The sequence below is a fragment of the Pogona vitticeps genome, chromosome 2 (assembly GCF_051106095.1).
Source record: "Pogona vitticeps strain Pit_001003342236 chromosome 2, PviZW2.1, whole genome shotgun sequence".
NCBI lineage: Eukaryota > Metazoa > Chordata > Lepidosauria > Squamata > Agamidae > Pogona > Pogona vitticeps.
In genome coordinates, this window is record NC_135784.1 from 251,791,445 (window position 1) to 251,812,166 (window position 20,722).

Consider the following 20,722-nt stretch of genomic DNA (forward strand, 5'->3'; position numbering starts at 1 on the left):
ATGTCCCCCACTGCACTCATACAGTACTATAAAAGATATAATGCCACAACACTTTTAATAATTGTTATTTAATAAATTAAGCAACACTCCCAAATCTAAATGGAATTAACTCAGAGTGCAAGCATTAAGCTTATTAAAATGTAATGCCTTGTATTTCAAATATTAACTACGGTCAACTTACCAGCTTAATTGCCACATATTCATTTGTATACAAATTTTTACCTTAAAAGATAGAAAGACAAAGGTTTTAGATTCTGCATACTTAAAATAGGTTACATACATAATTAATTTATGAAAATAAATAATACCCAGCTAGTTCAATAAATACACTCTATTTGTCAAATTCTTTATTTTCGATATTAAAAAATACAATTTCATGAGTATAGTATCAAACTGGATACCAATTGCAGTAAAGTAGGGATGGGGAACCCTAGAGCTGTTGCTGCATTCCCATTTGCCCTAGCAGGTACGAGCAATGGTCAAAGGTAATAAGAATTATAATCCAGCAATATCTGGAAAAATATATGTTCACTCCACATTAAAGTTAACTTTAGCAAAAGTGATATATAGTAGCCAACAACATATACACATTTGTGTCTTGATTGCAGTTCTTTTTACCTCTTCACTATTTGAACTGCACTGTTATTCTAAACTGTGTAAACTGGGATTCCCATTGTGGCATAGTGAATAGACTGACATACTAGGTCTCTGGAGAACAGGGCTTGAATCCCTATTTGGCCATGGAAATTCAACAGGTGGATGGAACTGGAAAAAACACTCCTTAAATATCTCACTTACCTTGAAAGCCCTGTCAGGGTCAACATAAATCAGTTTTGATTTGACAGCACAGAACTCACAGTCTCCTTTAGCCTGTGCTAATGGTAGCTAATAATTCCACATATACATATACATATACATGTGCATATACACAAACCTCTGCATACCTTAGAAACACAGACTTGGGTCCTTTTTTTCTACTGTAAATAAAACATGAAATGCTGCTTTCCTATCTACCCTTTCCCTCAGCAGCCACATGCATCCCAGAAAATCCATTCTGAGGACTTGGATTCCATAGAAATTGTGGTGTGGGAGCTGCAGTTGGAGGGTATACTGATGTGAACTTTTCCTCTTAAGCAAACAGAAAAAAAACTTATCTCAGTTTCAGTAATTGCATAATCAATGTTGCACTTCCTTAATAAGCCATGATTAACTATACAGGATATTTCATTTAAAAATATGAGTTTTCAAAAATTTGTCTGATTCCTCTGAATGCCCAACTTTGTGATTCAATTAAATGTTTTCATCATTTAGGAATTATATAAAATAATCAGCATACAAGCACATCAAAATGCTAAATCTAAATAGGTTTAATGCTTCATACTACATACATATATTGTACATATCAATTTCATTCTATGATTCTTAAAGTATGTCATATATAAAGTTTTTAATCACAACTTACATCAATGAAGTGTCAGCTAACTAATATTACAGAAAACAGACATATCAGCAAATTCTTTGATCTATATTAAAGATATTACAAGGAAAATTATTAGGATTTCTAAGAACAAGACAGCCTTCCCAAAGTGCAACCATAAGTGTTTATGTTCCTATAATTATGTTATAAACAAGTGCTTATGTTTCTAGCATTAAGTGTTACTAAGACACACTCAACATGGAGGGTAGCATAAACAATAACTTTGCTAGATAAACTACTTAAATTTTTCAAACAGAAGCTGACACACTAATATTCCATGCAAGCAAAAGAATGTTCAAGGTGTTGCAACAAAGACTTTTACCCTATATGAAGCCAGAAATGCCCAGTCTTCAGGCTGTATCCCCAAAAGGAAGAGACACTTGAGATAATATTGCAAATATAAATTGTCTACTGGAACATGGAAAAAATAATATGATGTAGTGTAGAAGGTGACAGACTAGGACTAGGTAATACATATCACTGGCAGAAAGCAGTGAGTTGAAATTATTCCTGATAAAGATGAAAGAAGAAAGTGCAAAAGCAGAACTGCAGCTGAACATTAAGAACACAAAATTATGACTAAAGAAGAACTAGATAACTTTAGCATTGACCATGAAGAAACTCAAACGGTTAAAGACTTTGCATACCTTGGTTTAATCATTAATACAAATGGATACTGCACCTAAGAAATCAGAAGACTCAGACTTGGAAGGGCAGCAGTGAAGAAACTAGAAAAGATCATCAAATGTAAGGATGTGTCACTAGAGACCAAGGCCAAGACCATCCACATATTTCCAACTACTATGTGCTGATATAAAACTGGACAGTGAAGGAGGTTGACAGTAAAAGAACTGATTCATTTGAAATAATGGTGCTGGAGGAGAACTTTGTGGATACTCTGGAATGCCAGAAAGATGAACAAATGAGACCTAAAACAAATCAAGTTTGGACTCTCTCTAGAAGCAAAAATGATGAAACTCAGGTTGTCATACTTTGGATACATCAAGAAAAGAAAGGACTTTGGGGTAGAAAAGACAATAATGTTAGGAAAAGTTGAACTTAGCAGGAGATTAGGAAGACAGACTATAATAAGGATTGACTCCATAAAGGAAGCTATAGGCTTGAGTTTGCAAAAGCTGAGCAGGGCTTTCAATGGTAGGACATTTAGGAGATTGCTCATTCACAGAGTCACTGTAACTCAGAGGTAAATTGATTGCACATAATTCTTTCAAAAAGGGTAAAAAGCATTTCAAGCCCAACACAAACCAAAATAATTTCAGCAGCACAAAAAAAGAAAATAAGTGAGAAAGAATCAAGCAAACAGTAAAATACAAATGAAATTAATTGAATGTGTTTAAAGAAAACATACTAGAGCAATAACACAACATAGACTAAGTAATGGGGTTGGACTGAAGGAGCTTAAATTTAAGTACATACTAACCAACAAAGTTCAGCAGGTGGCTGTTGTTACTCTTCCTCAAATTTATTTACTGCAGGAAGATATTAAAAAGCTAAAATGACACAACCCTGAGTTCCATAGAGAAAAAGTGAAATATAGAAGCAATATTGTACTAATAAAGTAAAACACTGGAAAGTTGCCAAAAAAGTTCCTTCTGGTTTAATACAGAAAAATCCAAGAATGGATTAACTCCTTTTATAAACCAAGAAAACTAGGAACCATATTATGGAAATCTTTGTACTATGACCTCTCCAGTTCCACCCCATGACCAAGCTTGAGAAGGAGTCTCACACTATTAACAGAATACAGTGGTGCCTCGACTTATGAACTTCCTTACTTACGAACATTTCAACTTACGAACAGCTCTGGTTGCAACATTTTGCTTCCACTTGCGAACAGAGCTTCTACTTACAAATAGAAAAAAGGCAGGCAATTCAGATTTCTAACTATAGGTGGTGACGAAGGTGCTTTGTACTGTAGCTCTTTCAGTTAGAGAGTGTGTCGTTGTCGTCAGAGGCTTGAAAGAGCCTCCTGCTTCGGAGTGAGTGTGTGTGTGTGTCTGCAGGGAGATAAACTACTGTTTTCTCCTTTTAAAAAACTGTTCTGGGTGGGTTTTGGCTGGGGCGGGTATGTTTCTGTGCTGTGTTGTTGGTGGCTTTAGTGTTTGTTTCTGGAGGTTTTTCCTTCTTCTTAAATCTCAGCAACGGAGTGCCTTCCGACCAGGCTTGCTGTGTTCTTTTTGCGGCTTTTTTGTGATTATCTTTCTTCAGCTGGAAATGATTACTCAGTTTTCAATGCTTTCCTATGGGAATGGTGCTTCGGCTTATGAACATTTCAACTTACAACCACCATTCCAATACAGATTAACTTCGTAAATTGAGGCACCACTGTACAGAGGAAGAAAGAATAACATAGCAAAAGGTGGACTGAAGCATTAAGTATATGAGTAGTTCCATAATGACATAAGCAACTCCAGAACCTGTGAATAGGATATGGCATATGTACCTCCTTCCCATCAGGTCAGAAGAACCCATCACAGCTAACAGTCTGGTGCTTCATGTGGGGAGACATCCAGTACAGATGTGCACAACCTAACATATATATAAGGGCTGGAATGAAAATATACAGTAGTTGAGACCACTGGAAAATAAGACTACACTATGGCACCCATCTCACAAAGCCTGCCTCAGAAAAGGAAAAAATGATTGAAAGGTGTTTGAAGTATAACCAGAATCAACTGCACATATTTCTGTGAAGCACACTGTTAAAGAGAATTGGCTTTTAATGAGAAGTGTGCTTTGTTCAGAATTTCTTTTCACAGATATAATCACTGAAAGGAAGCTCATCTTCAGCAGAAGGTTTGGCATTAGGGATGAAATGTACCTCTGAGCAGCTTGGAATCCATTCATCTGAAGATTCTGTATCCAGTTGGTTCCAGTTGCTTTGAAATGAGAGAGCTGACCAACAAGTAAGTGTTCCTTTGACTTATGGAATTGTGGACAAAATTGTGTTTCCTCTCCAAATCATAGGGGCCACACTGCTGATCATGTTTTTCAGAATCTCCCTCAGTTTTCTATTCTAGCAACACATCATTTTATCTGGCAAGCAACACTGGTGACTTCCTGGCATTGGCCTCAACATGTCCACATGTTTTCAACTGACAAATGCAAATAAAAGATCCCCCCATCTAATAATAATTATTATGTGTCTGATTACAACTTACGGTGACCTGTGCCAGGGTATAAAATACTCAGAAGTGCTTTACTAATCCCTTCTTCTGTAAAACTGTGCAACTTTCCCATGGCTACACAGGCGGGCTCGTCTCCCGGAAGGACAACTGGAAATCAGACTCTGTACAGCCAGATACTGTACTCCAAATCTCTGAGCTATCTAGCTTTGAGTACTTTTACTCTGAGCCAAAACAGGAGCCCTGTGCAGTGGAGCTTTCACTGAATGACTGGCAGTCCTTTGTCAAAATATAGAGAAAGACAACTGTTTAGGTAAAACCTGATTATCACCAGACCTGAATCTGATTCTTTACATTTCCAGTTTCTTTCTTGGAACTTATTAGGTGATTCTGAATTTTCCATCCCATTCTAAATTCTGCAATGGCCAACCTCAAGAGGAGTCCAACAGGACTCAAAAAATTTTTTGTTAAATTTTAGTATTATAGTATATGATGAACCTTGATTTTTGATTTTGCAAATGCAACAGAGAGCTGTATTTCTCTTTTTCTTTTGCTGACTTTCTGAAGGAACAGATCCTTTAAGATAGGCTTGAGGAGAGACTCTGGAGCAAGTGGGATGGAAAAAATGAAGCCTGAGACAAGAGAAGAAGCAGTGAGGGAGAAATAGATGACTGGGTGTCATAAGCAGAGGTTTGGAAAGAATTGCCACCAGTGCTCTGCACCTTGGTAGAGGTGAGGCTAAATTTTCTGCACAATCCATGGGCTGGAGAATGGGCCATGGATACATGGAGGCACACCCATCTTTGCTTCTATAGAACATCACGACCACCAACCTCGGAAACCAAAGAAGGCTCACCCATTGGAACCAACTCTGCAACCAGCTTGCTCGGGGACTGGAGAAAATCTCTCTCTATGAAGACCAGTATATGTCAGGGACTACCAATCCCCAATGAAGTATGCCATTATACAGGGTCTAGTGAAGGGAACTCAGCCCAGGGAAGGGTAAACTGGGGACTTTTGGGTAGTGTGGGCGGCATGACAGACAGACAGACAGACAGACAGACAGACAGAGTAAGTTAGTAAGTAAGTACAGGAAATCTCTGCCTCGAGCGAAAAGAGCAGCTGGTGGTGGGATAACTCAAGAGTCCTCAGTCTGCTGATTTTGAGTGACTGGCGAACCCAATAAAAGCTGTTAAATTGCATCCTCACTTCAGTGTGTCCATGGAGCCTATGACAGAATATCCTTTTCAACACCCCCCTTTCTTAGAATGGGTGGTGGTGCACACTCAAGGAATCAAAAAGGGACATGCTTATTAGCAGCAGAAAAACTTCAAAATGATGCATTGATAGTAAAAGACTGATTCAATTTTACTGCAGAAAAACAATTTTACTAGAAGACACCACACATCTGACCTCTCTACCTCTTCTAAAACTGACATCTCTATGTGACTGTCCAGCAGACAATACTGACAGCTGGTTGTTGTGGTTTTTTTGAGAAAACTCCTTCTTCTGACACCAAGAAGCAAGAAACCAGGAAGTAGGGTGGACCACTAGTCCCATGACACAGTCCAGCTCAAAAAAATCTTTTCATTGAACCTAAGAGGCTGCTTTTCACTGAGGTCTCCCTGGGGCTGAGTTCCCTATAGACTTGTCATAAATCAAGAATGCCCTGACTGAAAAAGAGTCTCTGAGTACCTCTTGTCAGTGCCTGGAAATCCCTAGTGGCAAGAAGTGACAGACAGACATAAGCTCCAAAGTATTATCTCCAAAATAATAACTCAATAAAGAATTGAGGTATGAAATGAAGAAGACGGAAGCTATGCTTAGTAAGAATCTTGGAAGTGAGTTGCACAGAATGTTGTTCGTTTTGCATCAAAAAATATATGCTAAAACACTATATTTGCTTTGACTAGTCTAGGAAAAGTTTGTTTTCCCACTAGTACCACAATAGAATAAGGAAATAATGGAAGGAGTTTAGAAAACAACAGAAAGAACACTTCAGTTATTTGCAATAAAGAAATGCATCACAATGAAGAACATGAAAATATATTTGACTTATACCCTGCTTTTCCCCACAATCTCTGGGACTCATTTTTTGGATCAGAAGAACAGGAACAAAAGAGTTCTGATACATGACTGACATGAAGGCAAGATGCATTGTCCTGGGTGAGAGAAAAGGATGAGAAGCTGTGTATTAGCACTGAATACTGTGCAAAGATCTACATCATGTGTTCCTTACATTTTCCTGGACAATAGGAAAAATCAACCCATTGCTGGATGCTTCCTTTCACCAGAGAACAATCATAAATCTATAAACATTTCTGACAATAATTTAAAGAAATTGACAGTTGACAGACACCTGTGTTGTTGGACCCTGGTGTAATAAGCTATAATAAGCTAAAAATAAACTTTCTCCTCCTCCAACATACACCACCTTCAGTGCTTTTATCACCACCACAGTTTTTCCTTTATTAGAAAGTGACAGTGTATCAACAGGTACTCACAGAAGAAACTAACTAGAAACTGAAACCAGGATCACAGCACAATTTCACATCCTAGATGGTAAACTAACATTAAAGCACAGTTCTCTGTTTCAGACATAAGGAAAATTATACATCCTAGTTGATATACCAGCATTAAACCAGTTTCTTGTTTCATACATAATGAAATCATCATATTCCAGATGGTAAACTAACATTGTCACAATCTTTGTTTCAGATATAATGAAAACTGTGGTTCAAAGAAAGCACAATCCACATAAATTGAATCATCAGCTGAAAAGGATAACATGGCCGTGATCTTGATTCCAACTTAATTAAAATCCAAACTGGCCCACTATGTATATAAGATCATGTCACTTAATCCAATGGTTTAACACTAGTGTCCTTCATTATTTTGAACCACAATACTAAAACGTACAAGGGGGAACCAGACTGAATGCCTCCAAGTGCCCTTACCAGGTCCAACAAGAACTCCAAAATCGGAAAATTACTGTGCCATTTCTATATTTGGAACACAACACAAATCAAGATGACCCTCAACTTATTAGTCAAAGAGAGAAGTTTAGTACTCAACATACAAAGAGTCCACCTGCAACTGTGCACCCTTTTAAAATCATAAAATCCACTATCAATATCCACATCACAGATGAGACATGAGCCCATTCACAGGATCAAAAATCCCATTTAATTGCACTGCTGTTTACTCTTATGTTCAGACTCAAACTACCGTGTTTTCCCGAAAATAAGACAGGGTATTATATAAATTTTTGCTCCAAAAATGCATTAGGGCTTATTTTCAGGGGATGTTTTATTTTTCCATGTACAGCAATCTACATTTAGTCAAATACAGTCATGTGTTCTGGTTGCTGCACAATGGTGGAGAGTGGGCTTTCATTTAACTAGGGCTTATTTGGGGGGTAGGGCTTATATTAAAAGCATCCTGAAAAACCATACTAGGGCTTATTTTCAGGGAAACAGGGTATGCTATTCCATCCAATAACCTCCCCAAGGACTGCCAATGGGCCCTTAATGGCCACTGGCAGACCATTAACATGTCACAGCACCTGCATTTGCATTGCATTTTATCTTGCATCCTTCCACTACCGCATAAATATTTATATATGGAAGCTATACTCCATGCATCAAGAATGGATTGCAGTCCACAAAAGTATATTCCAAATTATAAGCTTTCTAACCTCAGAAGTGCCACAGGACTATTTGTTATTTTCACATATTTAACCTAACAATGCATTTCAATTCTGTATCACTGTCCAAATGAACACCTCTCATTGTTTTGACACACTGCAGGAATACCTCTAAAACATTAACAAGTCATCACAATATACACATTTTCATACAGCATGTGGCACTGTCATCTACATCTACGCTTCAGTGAAGAATATTTATTTATTTATTTATTTATTTATTTATTTATTTATTTATTTATTTATTTATTTATTTATTTATTTATTTATTTATTTATTTATTTATTTATTTATTTATTTATTTATTTATACCACACCCATCTGGTCTAAAAGACCACTCTAGGAATATCTTACCTAATCGTAGCTCTCCAAAATTGCCACAACCAATTTTTTTTCCAACTCTGAAATTAGGTCCAACCATCAATACTCCAGAGTTTGAAGAGCTGCTGCCGCGTGAGTTATGACTTGATCGTCCACTAGGCCTTGCCATTCTATCATCTGGTTTCTCCTTGTCTTTTTTTTTGCTATCCATATCAAGTTTATGGTACTCCACTTTGAACGTCTTTCCCCAATAAAGACAACAAATCTCAAATGGGGTAAAGCAGAAATTGAAACATCACTAGGTATGTTTTCCAGCTAGTTACTGTAAGTCAGGAAGCTGCTGCAGGCAGTCACTACTTGCATATTCATCCCATTCGCAAAGTATTTTCCTTTGTAGCTTTTAGACCCAAGTATAATCTCTGTAAATCTTCTATTTGCACCATTCACTGATGGTTTAGATGCTTCTGTAACAAGAAAAATAAATTGTTAAATAAATGTGCAAATTGCAAAGTTATTTATACCACCTGCAGCAATGTTCCCTCTAATTTTCATCCCCACTGCGCAAGAACCTCATCCATCTGTGCACGAGGGTGGGGTTTCATACGAAACCAGGATATACCCTGGCTGCCACTGTGCAGCGCCAATGGAGCTCTATGTGCACATGCACCCGCCTTAGAGGGAATGTTGACCTGAGCGTTATCAGCAGAGCCAAGGGCCAATTTTCAGATCTGCCAGCAGCCCAAGGACCTTGCTTCTAAGGTTGTTACAACTGAGTTGTTATGCAAAAAGATGGTGTAACTTAAACAAAAAAATTAAACTGAAAAAGCCGTTTGCCCATCCCTGTGCAGCCACATAATACACATGAATATTAATTACATAAAACAATCTTTAAATTAACTTTTTATAAATGTCATAATAAATTCATAGAATACCACAGAGATGTTTGCATATTGTTAACTATAGTACAACTGTAACTAAGCATTACAACACACACAAGGGAAAATGGTCCCAAGATTTATCTCTCCATTAATTACTCTCTGAAACACTTTAATACAGTGGTGCCTCGCATAAGGAGCGCACCGTATAACAACAAATCCGCATAGCGATCCCTTTTCCAGGATCGCTAATGCGGAGGCATAGCGTCGGTCCCTATGGAAAAAACTCGCTTACCAAAGACAGGTGCCAGGAAGAAGCCGCCGCCGCCGCGAGAGTGATACGGGGCCGCGCTGGCCGGGGAGGAACGCAGGCGGGCAGGCAGGCAGGCAGATGGAGGGAGGGAAATGGCGCTCGCTCGCTCGCCCCCCCCGCTTTCCCCCTTCCTCCTTGTCCTTTTCCGCTTTCCCTCTTCCTCCTCCTCCTCCTCCCTCTCCTGCCGCTGGCGGGGAGAAACGCAGGCGGGCAGGCAGGCAGATGGAGGGAGGGAAACGGCGCTCACCCGCCACCCCCCGCTTTCCCTCTTCCTCCTCGTCCTTCTCCTGATGCCCCCGGGGAGGAAGGCAGGCGGCGAGGCAGGCAGGCAAAGGGAGGGAAGCCGCGCGCTCGCGCGTCCTCCCCCCACTTTCCCTCTTCTCCTCTTGCCGCTGCCCCCCCAAGCCTCCCACAGAGTCGGGCAATCAGCTGTTCGGAGGTTCCAAAATGGCCGCTGGATGCCCGAAATGGCTGCGCGCAGCGTTTTTGCGCCCTCCCCTTGCTTACCGAGGGCGCGGAAATGGCTGCCGCTATGGAGGAAACTTCGCTGAACGTTAAGTTTAGGGCCCATTGGAACGCATTAAACGATGTTCAATGTGTTCCAATGGGCTTTTACGTTCCGTTTAGCGACAATTTCACATAGCGAGGGTTAATCCGGAACGGATTAACCCTCGCTATGCGGGGCATCACTGTAACTTGTCCAAGTCACTCTCTCTTTCAAAGTATGCTCAACGAATTCCAAAGTTCACATGAATATAAATCAACAAAACTGCACAATGAAATGTTTTTGCACTTCTTAAGTAAAAATGTCATTCACATCAGCACATACTAACAGGCAGTTTTTAAAGTCCTCCAAACAAAATTATAAAACGTGATTGCTTTCACTTTTCCATTACCACTCTATTGAGTACTACAAGGCTGAAAATGACCCCTTTTTCTAGTTCCACGCTTTATAATAAAATTAGTTAACCTGCCAGCTGCTCAGTTTAATCCCCCTGACTTCCACAAGCATCCTACAGAATCTGTAGATGTTTAAGAATCACTTGATTTTTTCATATTTCCATGCATATTTTACGTAAGAAATTAAATTTAGAAATCATACTTACCAAAGAAAATACTGCAGTATTCATAGCTTTTATCCCCATCACAATTCATAGACTGTTTTATATAGAGATGTTGTTCTGAAAATAAAAACGAATGTAAAATTAGCAAAAACAGTGACACACTAGATAATTTTACTATAACTATTTACATCTTTCTTTCAGTGTTTAACAATTTAATCCACCATATATAGATCCAGAAACATATATTATTGAGTATGGAGCAGTATACCAGCAGTATACGTTTCACAGGTTGAGTGGAATATTACACCATCAATATATTTTAGGCATTCTCAGTATCTAGGCAAGCAAAGGCAAATCTATGGCATGCGTGCCACAGCTGGCACACAAAGCCCTCTCTGTGGGCACCTGAGCCATAAGTCACCATCGAGAAATACTTACCCATCCTCTGATCCCAGATTATGACACTCCCCTCTGCTGATGCAGTGGTCCGGCGGAGTGGTGCAATGGCGACCATTACCGGTCTAGCCCAATGAGGGATTGGAAGACCGATAAGTATTTCTTTGTTAATACCACCCATAGAAAAACAAAGTACAAGTATTTAACCCTTGCAGTGCACGAGAAGTTTTTTTTTCTAAACAAAAACCTCAGTATTGGGTTTAAACTGCAGTGTTGGCACTTTGAAATAAGTTAATTTTGTGTTGCAGTTTGGGCACTCGAGCTCAAAAAGGTTCACCATCACTGATCTAGGCAGACTTCTCTTCTATTAATCGACAGTAACAATGTATTATGGACAAGTTACAATCAGTTAGTTGTAAACACTTGGTTGGTGATCTTCACTGACTTTATTACTAAACATCAGTCTTCAAATCAAAGGACTGTAAAGTAACTAATGTTATTCTGAACTTTAAATCCAGAGCTTCTGTGGGGTTAAGATAATAGAAACTATAGACTGCTTAGTTAAAAATAATAACCATGTGCCATCAAGTAAATTCTAACTCATGGTTTCCCTCCCAGGGATTTCTAGGAATAAAGGACTTAGGATTGGTTTACTGATCTTTCATTCTAGTGGTGGTCTGGGACTGTCACCTTGCTCAAGGCTGTGCAGGTGGTAGATCATATTACCCATTAGTCACACATACTCCGGGTAATCTTAGATGGCCCCTGGTAAGAGGCACAATAGGAATTTGAATCCCTAGTCTCTCATGTGCTCCAATCTAGTGAGTTATGGCAATTTATCTTAGCTTACAAACAGATAACATTTCTGAAGACATTTTTTCCAATGACATGGAAGTCCCACTGAACATGAATCAAGATGGTTTCTGGAAAAGTAAGTCCTTTCTCATTAATTTTTTTAAAGATAACCAAGACTGTCAAGAAGCAGAAATAAAAGTGATCTGACAGGAACTATACATCTTGGTTTTTAAATGTTTCAACAAATTGGCCAGAATCTATCTATCTATCTATCTATCTATCTATCTATCTATCTATCTATCTATCTATCTATCTATCTATCTATCTATCTATCTATCTATCTATCTATCTATCTATCTATCTATCTGTCTCTCTGTCTCTCTGTCTCTCTGTCTCTCTGTCTGTCTCTCTGTCTGTTTCTATACTGCCTGACTCAGTGAAATACTACTTGGGGCTGTTTACACAACTGAGTAAAACACAAACTAAAATAATAAAAAATGCACAGACAAAGAACAACAAAAACAGGAAGGTGACTGATTATTGCCATTTGTTGGCTTAGATGAGCCAAATTATATAACTCATAACTGCAGTAGAATATGGGTCTCAAATTTAACCTAGGATGTTGCCAAGGCCTCTTAATATAATTCCGTTTTTACTGATCTCTTAAAAATCTGTAGAGATGGGGCCTGTTTAATTTCTGGTGGAAGTTTAGCTGGAGTATATTAAACCATGTAAGTTGCAGCACTGAAGTGCAGCTAATTAAGAAGGTACCAGTGTATGCCTGGTCACATCCAATAGGCTCCCGCTTGCCAGTTATGGCAAAACAGAACAGGTTTCTTTACAGTCTGGTAATTGATTGAAAAATTGAAAGCTGTGTTTAGGTATAGAGAAATGATTCTCTAAATGGGAAAGTATAAAGTAGCTTGTTACAAAGACTTGCACTGGGTCTAGTCTTTTTCAAATTTCTCATTATTCATAGTAGTGAAAACAACATGAACTTTGAAGTGCTCATGAGGGTGCTCAGTGAACTGATAGAATGGGGGAAAGGTCAAACATGATTCAATGTCAGTAAAAACTGAAGTACACAGGTGAAGAAGACATCCTAATTCCCCATATAACATGAGGAATCTGAACTGGCAATAAGTAACTTCGATTTTATGATAGCTACTATAGAATAAGGACACAGGTAAGGGCAACTTTGGTAGGCCCAGAGCCCAAATACTCACTGCTAACACCAACTACAGAACTCACCAGGAGCAGAAATGGCAAAGGGGGAGGGGATCAAAACAGGAAGTATACTGATAGTCATTTTGAGTTGATGGGATAACATTGTTGAATGAAATATAGCAATCAAATAGCGTATTTTGTTTAAACAAAAAGACCCCAAAAGAAGGGCATGGAAATACCGTATTTTTCGCTCCATAAAATGCACCTTTTCTCCCCCAGGGGGGAGAAAGTATGTCCCTCTTATGGAGCGAATATAGTAAAAAGGGTTCAGCCGCCACCACCCAGAAGCCTCCTACTGCAACTCTGGGAGGCCTCTGAACTGGCACCAGAGACTGCTTGCTATGGCAGCCACATTGGACCTCACCATTCTGTCATCTGCACTGCTGACTTTCCAGGATCTGCTTCCTGGAGCCCAGCGGGGAAACCAGCAGGGCCAACAGGCCTATAGCAGCAAATTTAAATGGTAGAATGCAATGAAAATAGCCAAGGAACAAAGGGAAAATAGTGATTCTAAAAAGATCAAGGGAAACCATAAACACAGCCCCCCCATTACCACAAACTAGGCAGTTAATTTTCCCATATTTGGGGAAATCACAGGCATCGGCATATCCAAAGCACAATAGATGAGCCTTACCCTAGGAAAACCACTTTTACAATAACGGTATCTCCCCTGCCAGGTATGAGTTGGAATGGCCCTTGAAACTCCTGCCCCTTTCTGTGCCCTGTTCCCCAAATGCATGGTGACCCCCCAGCTGCACCTCCTGATCAGAACAGGGCTGCACAGCCCCAGTCCCACCAGAGGCCAAGAGAGCTCCTCAGTGTTTTGGGGTGCCCCACAGGACCCCCCATCAGGGGCTGGGTGTTCCTCCCAGAATCCTCCAGTGCACAGATATTAGCATACCTAATATGCGGGGAAGGCAGGGAAAGTGGGGAAATTCAAACTTTCAGTTAGTGAAGAGGCTGCTTGTCTGCTTCCTTGCTAGTCCAAGCAGTTAGAGAGCTGGGAGAGAGACCTGGGACTGCCTGGTATTGTCATTTTAAAATGTAAAATCTAGTTTAAAAGCTGTTTGTTTGGGGTTAGTGCTTGGGTGAAAAGGTGCTCCGTTTGAGTTGAAACCTGCTTGTGTAGAAACATGCATACTTGCTTTAGAAGCTGCTTGTTTTGGGTTAAACCGTGCTTGGGTGAAAAGGTGCTCCCTTTGAGTTGAAACCTGCTTGTGTAGAAACGTGCATACTTGCTTTAAAAGGTGCTAGTTTTGCTTTAAAATCTCCTTGTTTTGGGTTCAACTGTGCTTGGGTGAAAAGATGCTCCCTTTGAGTTGAAACCTGCTTGTGTAGTAATGTGCATACCGGTACTTGCTAATTTAAAAGCTGCTGGGAAGCCTTTTAGACCAGCGCTGATCAGCTGTTAGGTGGGGAGAAGGAATGGGGCAGGAGCGGAGAGGAGCACAAAATGGCTGCCGGCTGCCTGCCGACTTTTAGCTGTTTGGTGTTCTTTTTTGGCTGTTTGGGGGGGCTATCAAGGCACTATGAAGAGCCAGGCTCAGTCTACAGTACCTGGTAAGTGATTTTCTTTAATTTTTTAAAAATTTCTGACCTCCCCCCCCCCATAAAAATGCATTAATTAATTTTCAATGCATTTCTATGGGAAATTTGGATTCGACTTGCAAACTTTTCAACTAGTTCTGGGCATCTAATAGAGAATGTATTTCCAAAGGGTGTTGCAGCAAGGAAACTAACTGTGTTAACAACTGTTAAATAGTTTAATTCCACTATTTATCCTCCACACAACTAAAAGGGACCTCTAAATGCAGTGCCAAATCAGACAAATCATTTCTAACTTAATATAGGCTTGAGCTGTAGCTGGGCAGAGTTGCACAACAATCTCATCTGTCATTGAGACATTTCTATAAGCATGGGGAGGAGGTGGATGAAAGGAAATGCAAAATATAGGTAGAGTGGTACAGGTCTTATCACTGGCTGATAACGGTCTATATGTACTTGACTAAAATTTATGGCACACAAATTTATGGTATATAAACTACAGTACACAAACCTTTAAATCTCTCCATTTGTTAATGACAATGGTAATGGTTCTTAATGCCACTGTTGACTGCTGTTCACTTTACATGGTTCAAATGTTATTCTGTTATAGTTTATTAAATATTTTAGTACACTATTTGGTTCAGAATATATTTTCCCTGTTTTCCTCCTCTAAAAATTAGGTGCGTCTTAAGGTCAGGTGCGTCTTATGGAGCAAAAAATATAGTATATAAGGGACATTGAAAGCTATACAAAAAGAAACAATTCTGCAACTGCAAGCCATACTGAAAGTCTCTGGGCAAAGACAAAGGGCATTATAAATAAGAATGGTAATGTTATGCAGACAGAGGGCATGATAAATAAGAATGGCAATGTTCTATAGCCCCTTCATAGATCACTGCCTTGTCCTGCAAAATGTACTAGGATAGAAACTCAAAAACAGAATTATTTCAAGACAAATCCAAGGCAGACCTTTCAACATCACAGTCATCCACATTTATGAACCAATCACTGATGCTGAAGAGGCTGAAATTAACCAATTCCATGAAGACTTACAATACCTTCTAGAACTGACAACAAAGAAAGATGTTCTTCTCATTATAGGGGACTGGAATGCTAAAGCAGGGAGTCAAGAGATAAAAGGAACAACAAGGAAGTTTGGCCTTGGAGTTCCAAATGAAGCAGGGCAAAGGCTAATAGAGTTTTGTCAAGAGAACATGTTGGTCATCACAAACACTCTTTTCCAACAACACAAGAGGCGAGTCTACACATGGACATCACAAGATGGGGAATACCGAAATCAGATCGATTATATTCTCTGCAGCCAAAGATGGAGAAGGTATAATAGCAAAATTCAAGCTTAAGCTGAAGAAAGTAGGAAAAACCACTGGGCTAGTGAGGTCTAATCTAAACCAAATCCCTTATGAATACACAGTGGAAGTGAAGAACAGATTTAAGGAACTCAATTTGGTGGACAGAGTGCCTGAAGAACTATGGATGGAGGCTCATAACATTGTACAGGAAGCAGCAACAAAAACCATCCCAAAGAAAAGGAAATGCAAGAAAGCAAAGTGGCTGTCCAACGAGGCCTTCCAAACAGCAGAGAAGAGAAGGGAAACAAAATGCAAGGGGGATAGTGAAAAGTACAGAAAATTGAATGCAGACTTTCAAAGAATGGAAAGGAGAGACAAGAGGGCCTTCCTAAATGAACAGTGCAAAGAAATACAGTGGGGTCTTGACTTAAGAACGGCTCGAGTTAAGAACATTTTGACTTAAGAACCACTCTCATAGGAAAATATTGACTCAACTTACATACTTAGATTTGAGTTAAGAACTGAAAAAAAACCACGTGGGAGGCAGGGAAAGTGCAAAATGTGAACTTTCAGTTAACTGTTGGCCAGTGAAAAGGGTGCCTGTCTGCTTCCTCACTCCTCCCAGCGTTTAGAGAGTGGATTGGGAGACAGTCTTCAGACTGCCTGGTACTGTACTGCCTGGACTGTATTTTCCCTGCCTTCCCTGAACCTTTCTTGACCTAAGAAAAAAAGAAACACAATATCCCCCTCTAGTGGTCGAAGGCAAAATAGCAGCTTCCCATTAGTTTCTATGGACGGAAAAGAGCAGATACGGATCAAATGGTTTTCAATGCCTTCCTATGGGAAATGCAGATTTGACTTGAGAACTTTTTGACTTGAGAACTGCCTTCCAATACGGATTAAGTTCTCAAGTCAAGACTCCACTGTAGAGAAAAATAACAGAAAGGGGAAAACCAGAGATCTGTTAAAAAAAATTGGAGATACAGCATTAAAGGAACATTTTGTGCAAAGATGGACATGATAAAGGACAAAAATAGTAGGGGCCTTACAGAAGCAAAAGACAATGACTAAAAGGCTACACTATCCTGAACGTAATCTTGATCAAGAGAGAAAAAGTGGTAAATGAAGGAAAGTAGCAGAAATCTTGGCAGAAATGACCATGTTTCTTGGAAACTGTGATAGAAGAGATGTAAAAACAATTTCTTCAGACATGTACCTTCAGCTTTAGGCTTTTCTAATTTTTAGAAAAGCTGGGCATGATCCCATCACTAGACAACTTGGAAGAAGAAAAGTGGGATAGAAATTTCTCAAAACTGAAATAGGAAGGTACAGTTGCAAACTATCTGTGCAAGAAGTTAAACTAGGGAATATTTAAAGAAGCCAGCACACAGAGATCTCTGACTAGCTGAGATTCAAATGGGGTATGTATGGGGGTCATATAATCAAAATGAACACAACTGGGGTAAATTAGGTAAAGGTTCCCCTTGACATTTTTAGTCCAGTCATGTCCGACTCTAGGGGGCTCATCCCATTTTTCAAGCCGTAGAGCCAGCGCTTGTCCAAAGACAGTTTCCATTGTCACACGGCCAGCATGACTAGGGAACGCCGTTTTACCTTCCCACCGAGATGGTACCTATTTATCTACTCGCATTTTTACATGCTTTCAAACTGCTAGGTTGGCAAGGAGCTGGGACAAAGCGACAGGAGCTCACTCCATTGCGTGGATTAGATCTTACAACTGCTGGTCTTCTGACCATGCAGCACAGGCTTCTGCAGTTTAGCCTGCAGCGCCATCATGTCCCTCGGGGTAAATTAAATGTATCCAAATAAACCAGGATTTTGAAGCCAATAACCACTGTTTTACAGATAATCTTGCCTTGAACATGCTCAACTACGTCAGATATAAATGTCTTGTATCTTTCGGTCTTCTTTATGCACCTGCAGGAAGAGAAAAGCAAACGGGTTGCATTTGCTAGCTTGTGTCTTTTGCGCTGGTACAGTAGTTTATTTAGCCACGTATAGTGAAGTGCAAATGTGTTTCTAACTTAGGGTGGATTTGATTTAAATCAAATCTATTTAAATCACAATGTACATCAAAATTTAGATTGTTTAAATGGATTTGTTGACAATTTAAATAAAAATAATAATTTTGTTATTTACCATTGTGATTTAAATCAAATTGATTTTTAAAAACCATTGATTTATATCCACCCTGCTAAATCTACATGCTCAAATGCAAGTACCAGTGAATTCCTTTGAGCACTTTCCCAGTAAGCATATAGAAAATTGAAGTTTTATTTCTCTTACTATTTGTTGAACATTTTCTTGCCTGCTCGAATTTGTTCATAAAATAATGACCAAATAATACTTGCAATAGTTAATAGAAAAAGGGCATTCCTTACCACACGCTGTCCTTGGTCAGAGATTTTTAATTACTAATTAAAGTTTTTTTATTAGAGTATTCAAAGTTTTGAGGTGAGTTATAAAATTAATTACTTCTATCAGCAAAATAACTATAACATTAAGCTGTATAAATACTCAAGATTTTCACTTAAAATATCAATACTATCCCACATACTGGTGTTCAGTTAAACTCCAGAAACTATTTATGGAATGAGCAAATTATATTTTATAATTACATGATGCTTTAAGAGGCCTGAAAAAATTTTTAGCTGTAGGAAAGGAAATCTATATTTGAAAAGAGACTGTTTATGCCATGGTCATAATACACTGTGCATATTTATCCATATCTCACTGAATTCAAGTGGCTCCCACATAATAACAATTAAATACTGTACTGTACCATCAAGTAAGGTGACTAGCTCACAGACAATACAAAGATTGATTTCTTTGAAAATGAAAAAGCCTTTCTTTAGCTTTTTAAAGAATTAAGTTGTTTCTTTTAAAACAGGATACAGAATTTCAGGAGATTTTTATCTCAATTGAACCTGGAAGTATGTATTTATTTATTCGTGTCAAGTATAATACTGGAACAGACTGAATTATGCTATTGAAATAAACATTAGTTTAAATTTCCCAAATTATAGACCACAATGTCACAGGTCAATACAGAATCCAATCAGTTTTGCTTCTCATGATTTCATCCTCCTTCCTCTACTTCACACAGATTTCTACTGCAATCCACCTGAATGAATGCCAAACAAGTTATGACACAGGAAACAAGTGCTGAGGGACGGAAACACTCACAGACATAACTTAGTAGACTGTGGGAAATGAACCTCAAATCAAAATACTGGTAAAGTATCACCATCTACACTATAAGAACTTGCTACTATACGTGTATGCTAGGAATTGCTAGGAACTGTCTACCTCTCATTTGTATACTGATAAGCTACAGTACATGCAATATCGCCATTACTGATATCCTTCAAGTAAACCTTTTCTTTCGACTGCTGCTTTTGACCCTAATCCAGATATTATTATATACAACAACTGGGAATCTGCATTCAGATAAGCATTGCTATGTCGATGCAGAAGCATATCTAAATCAGCACAAGCCACATGTGGAAACGAATTCTCTGACCTTACCTTCCATGTTGGACTGAAGTGTTTGTTTCTAAAATCACAAGCAAATAGTCTCAATACCACTGGAATCCAGTGATAGCCAAGTCACATACTTGACTATGCTCACTTGTAACTAAAACTATCTAAAACACAGTACAGTGGTGCCCTGTATAGCAAGGTTAATCCGTTCCAGATTAACCCTCGCTATACGGAATCATCGCTAAACGGGTAGGGGAAAGGTATTGGAACGCATTAAACTTCGTTTAATGCGTTCCAATACCTTCGTTACTTACCCGTTCAGTGAGGATTCCAGGTGCCGGCAGCCATTTTCGCGCCTTCGCTAAGTGAGGGCAGGGCGCGAAAACGGCTGCCGGCAGCCATTTCCGGGCTTCCGGTGGCCATTTTGGAACCGCCGATCGGCTGTTCAGCGGCTCCAAAATGGCCGCCGCAATACCCGATCTTCGCAATGCGGGTTTTCCCCATTGCGAAGATCGGGTATGTTTCCGTATAGCGATCCCGAAAAAGGGATCGCTATACGGAAACATCGCTATACGGTGCACTCGTTAAGCGAGGCACCACTGTATATATAGACCATACCAAACAAGCATTCAGTATCACTACAGCTCTTTAGCAGTTTCAAATTTTTAAAATATTTCTGGACCATAACTACTATTAAAAGATATTTCATTTAGGCAACTGCAAAGACAAAGACTTTTGATTTTTATTTAACACATTCAACTATAAACCTTAATCTGTCACACACTGTCGAAACTGAAGAATATGTGCATATACAGCAGTCTATTTTTTGAGTGCAGATTTATTATTCAATGGCTGTCTACTAAGACTTCCAGTAATAACTGTATCATACGACTCTCATGTCTGCGTAGCAAATCATTACTCATCCTTCGATTTTCTCAGAATAAAAACTATTTGTAACCTGAAAAGTTTGGATGCCAACAGAATGTTTTAATAAAACATGTGGCCTAAATGTAGCTGTTAGCCACATATACAGTAGATCCAGT

General features: G+C 39.1%; 1 protein-coding gene and 1 non-coding gene across 10 annotated transcripts in view; both read right to left on the reverse strand.

Moving 5' to 3' along the window:
* The window catches only part of CSNK1G3 (casein kinase 1 gamma 3), an 86,077-nt gene that overhangs the window by 58,030 nt on the left and 7,325 nt on the right, over positions 1–20,722 (reverse strand). For 8 of the 9 annotated variants that reach the window (XM_020790674.3, XM_020790670.3, XM_072992412.2 and 5 more), the window contains exons 2-4: positions 10,945–11,019; positions 8,684–9,114; positions 182–222 (exon numbers count right to left, since the gene is read on the reverse strand). In XM_020790674.3, the coding sequence (XP_020646333.1) occupies positions 182–222; positions 8,684–8,861 (219 nt within the window). In that variant the 5' untranslated portion in view covers positions 8,862–9,114; positions 10,945–11,019. The remainder of the gene's footprint in view (positions 1–181; positions 223–8,683; positions 9,115–10,944; positions 11,020–20,722) is intronic. The other variant, XM_078386224.1, reaches the window with a different exon arrangement.
* LOC140705120 (U1 spliceosomal RNA) lies at positions 13,841–14,005 on the reverse strand. The gene has a single exon (XR_012084644.2). It is a non-coding gene; the product is annotated as a U1 spliceosomal RNA (small nuclear RNA).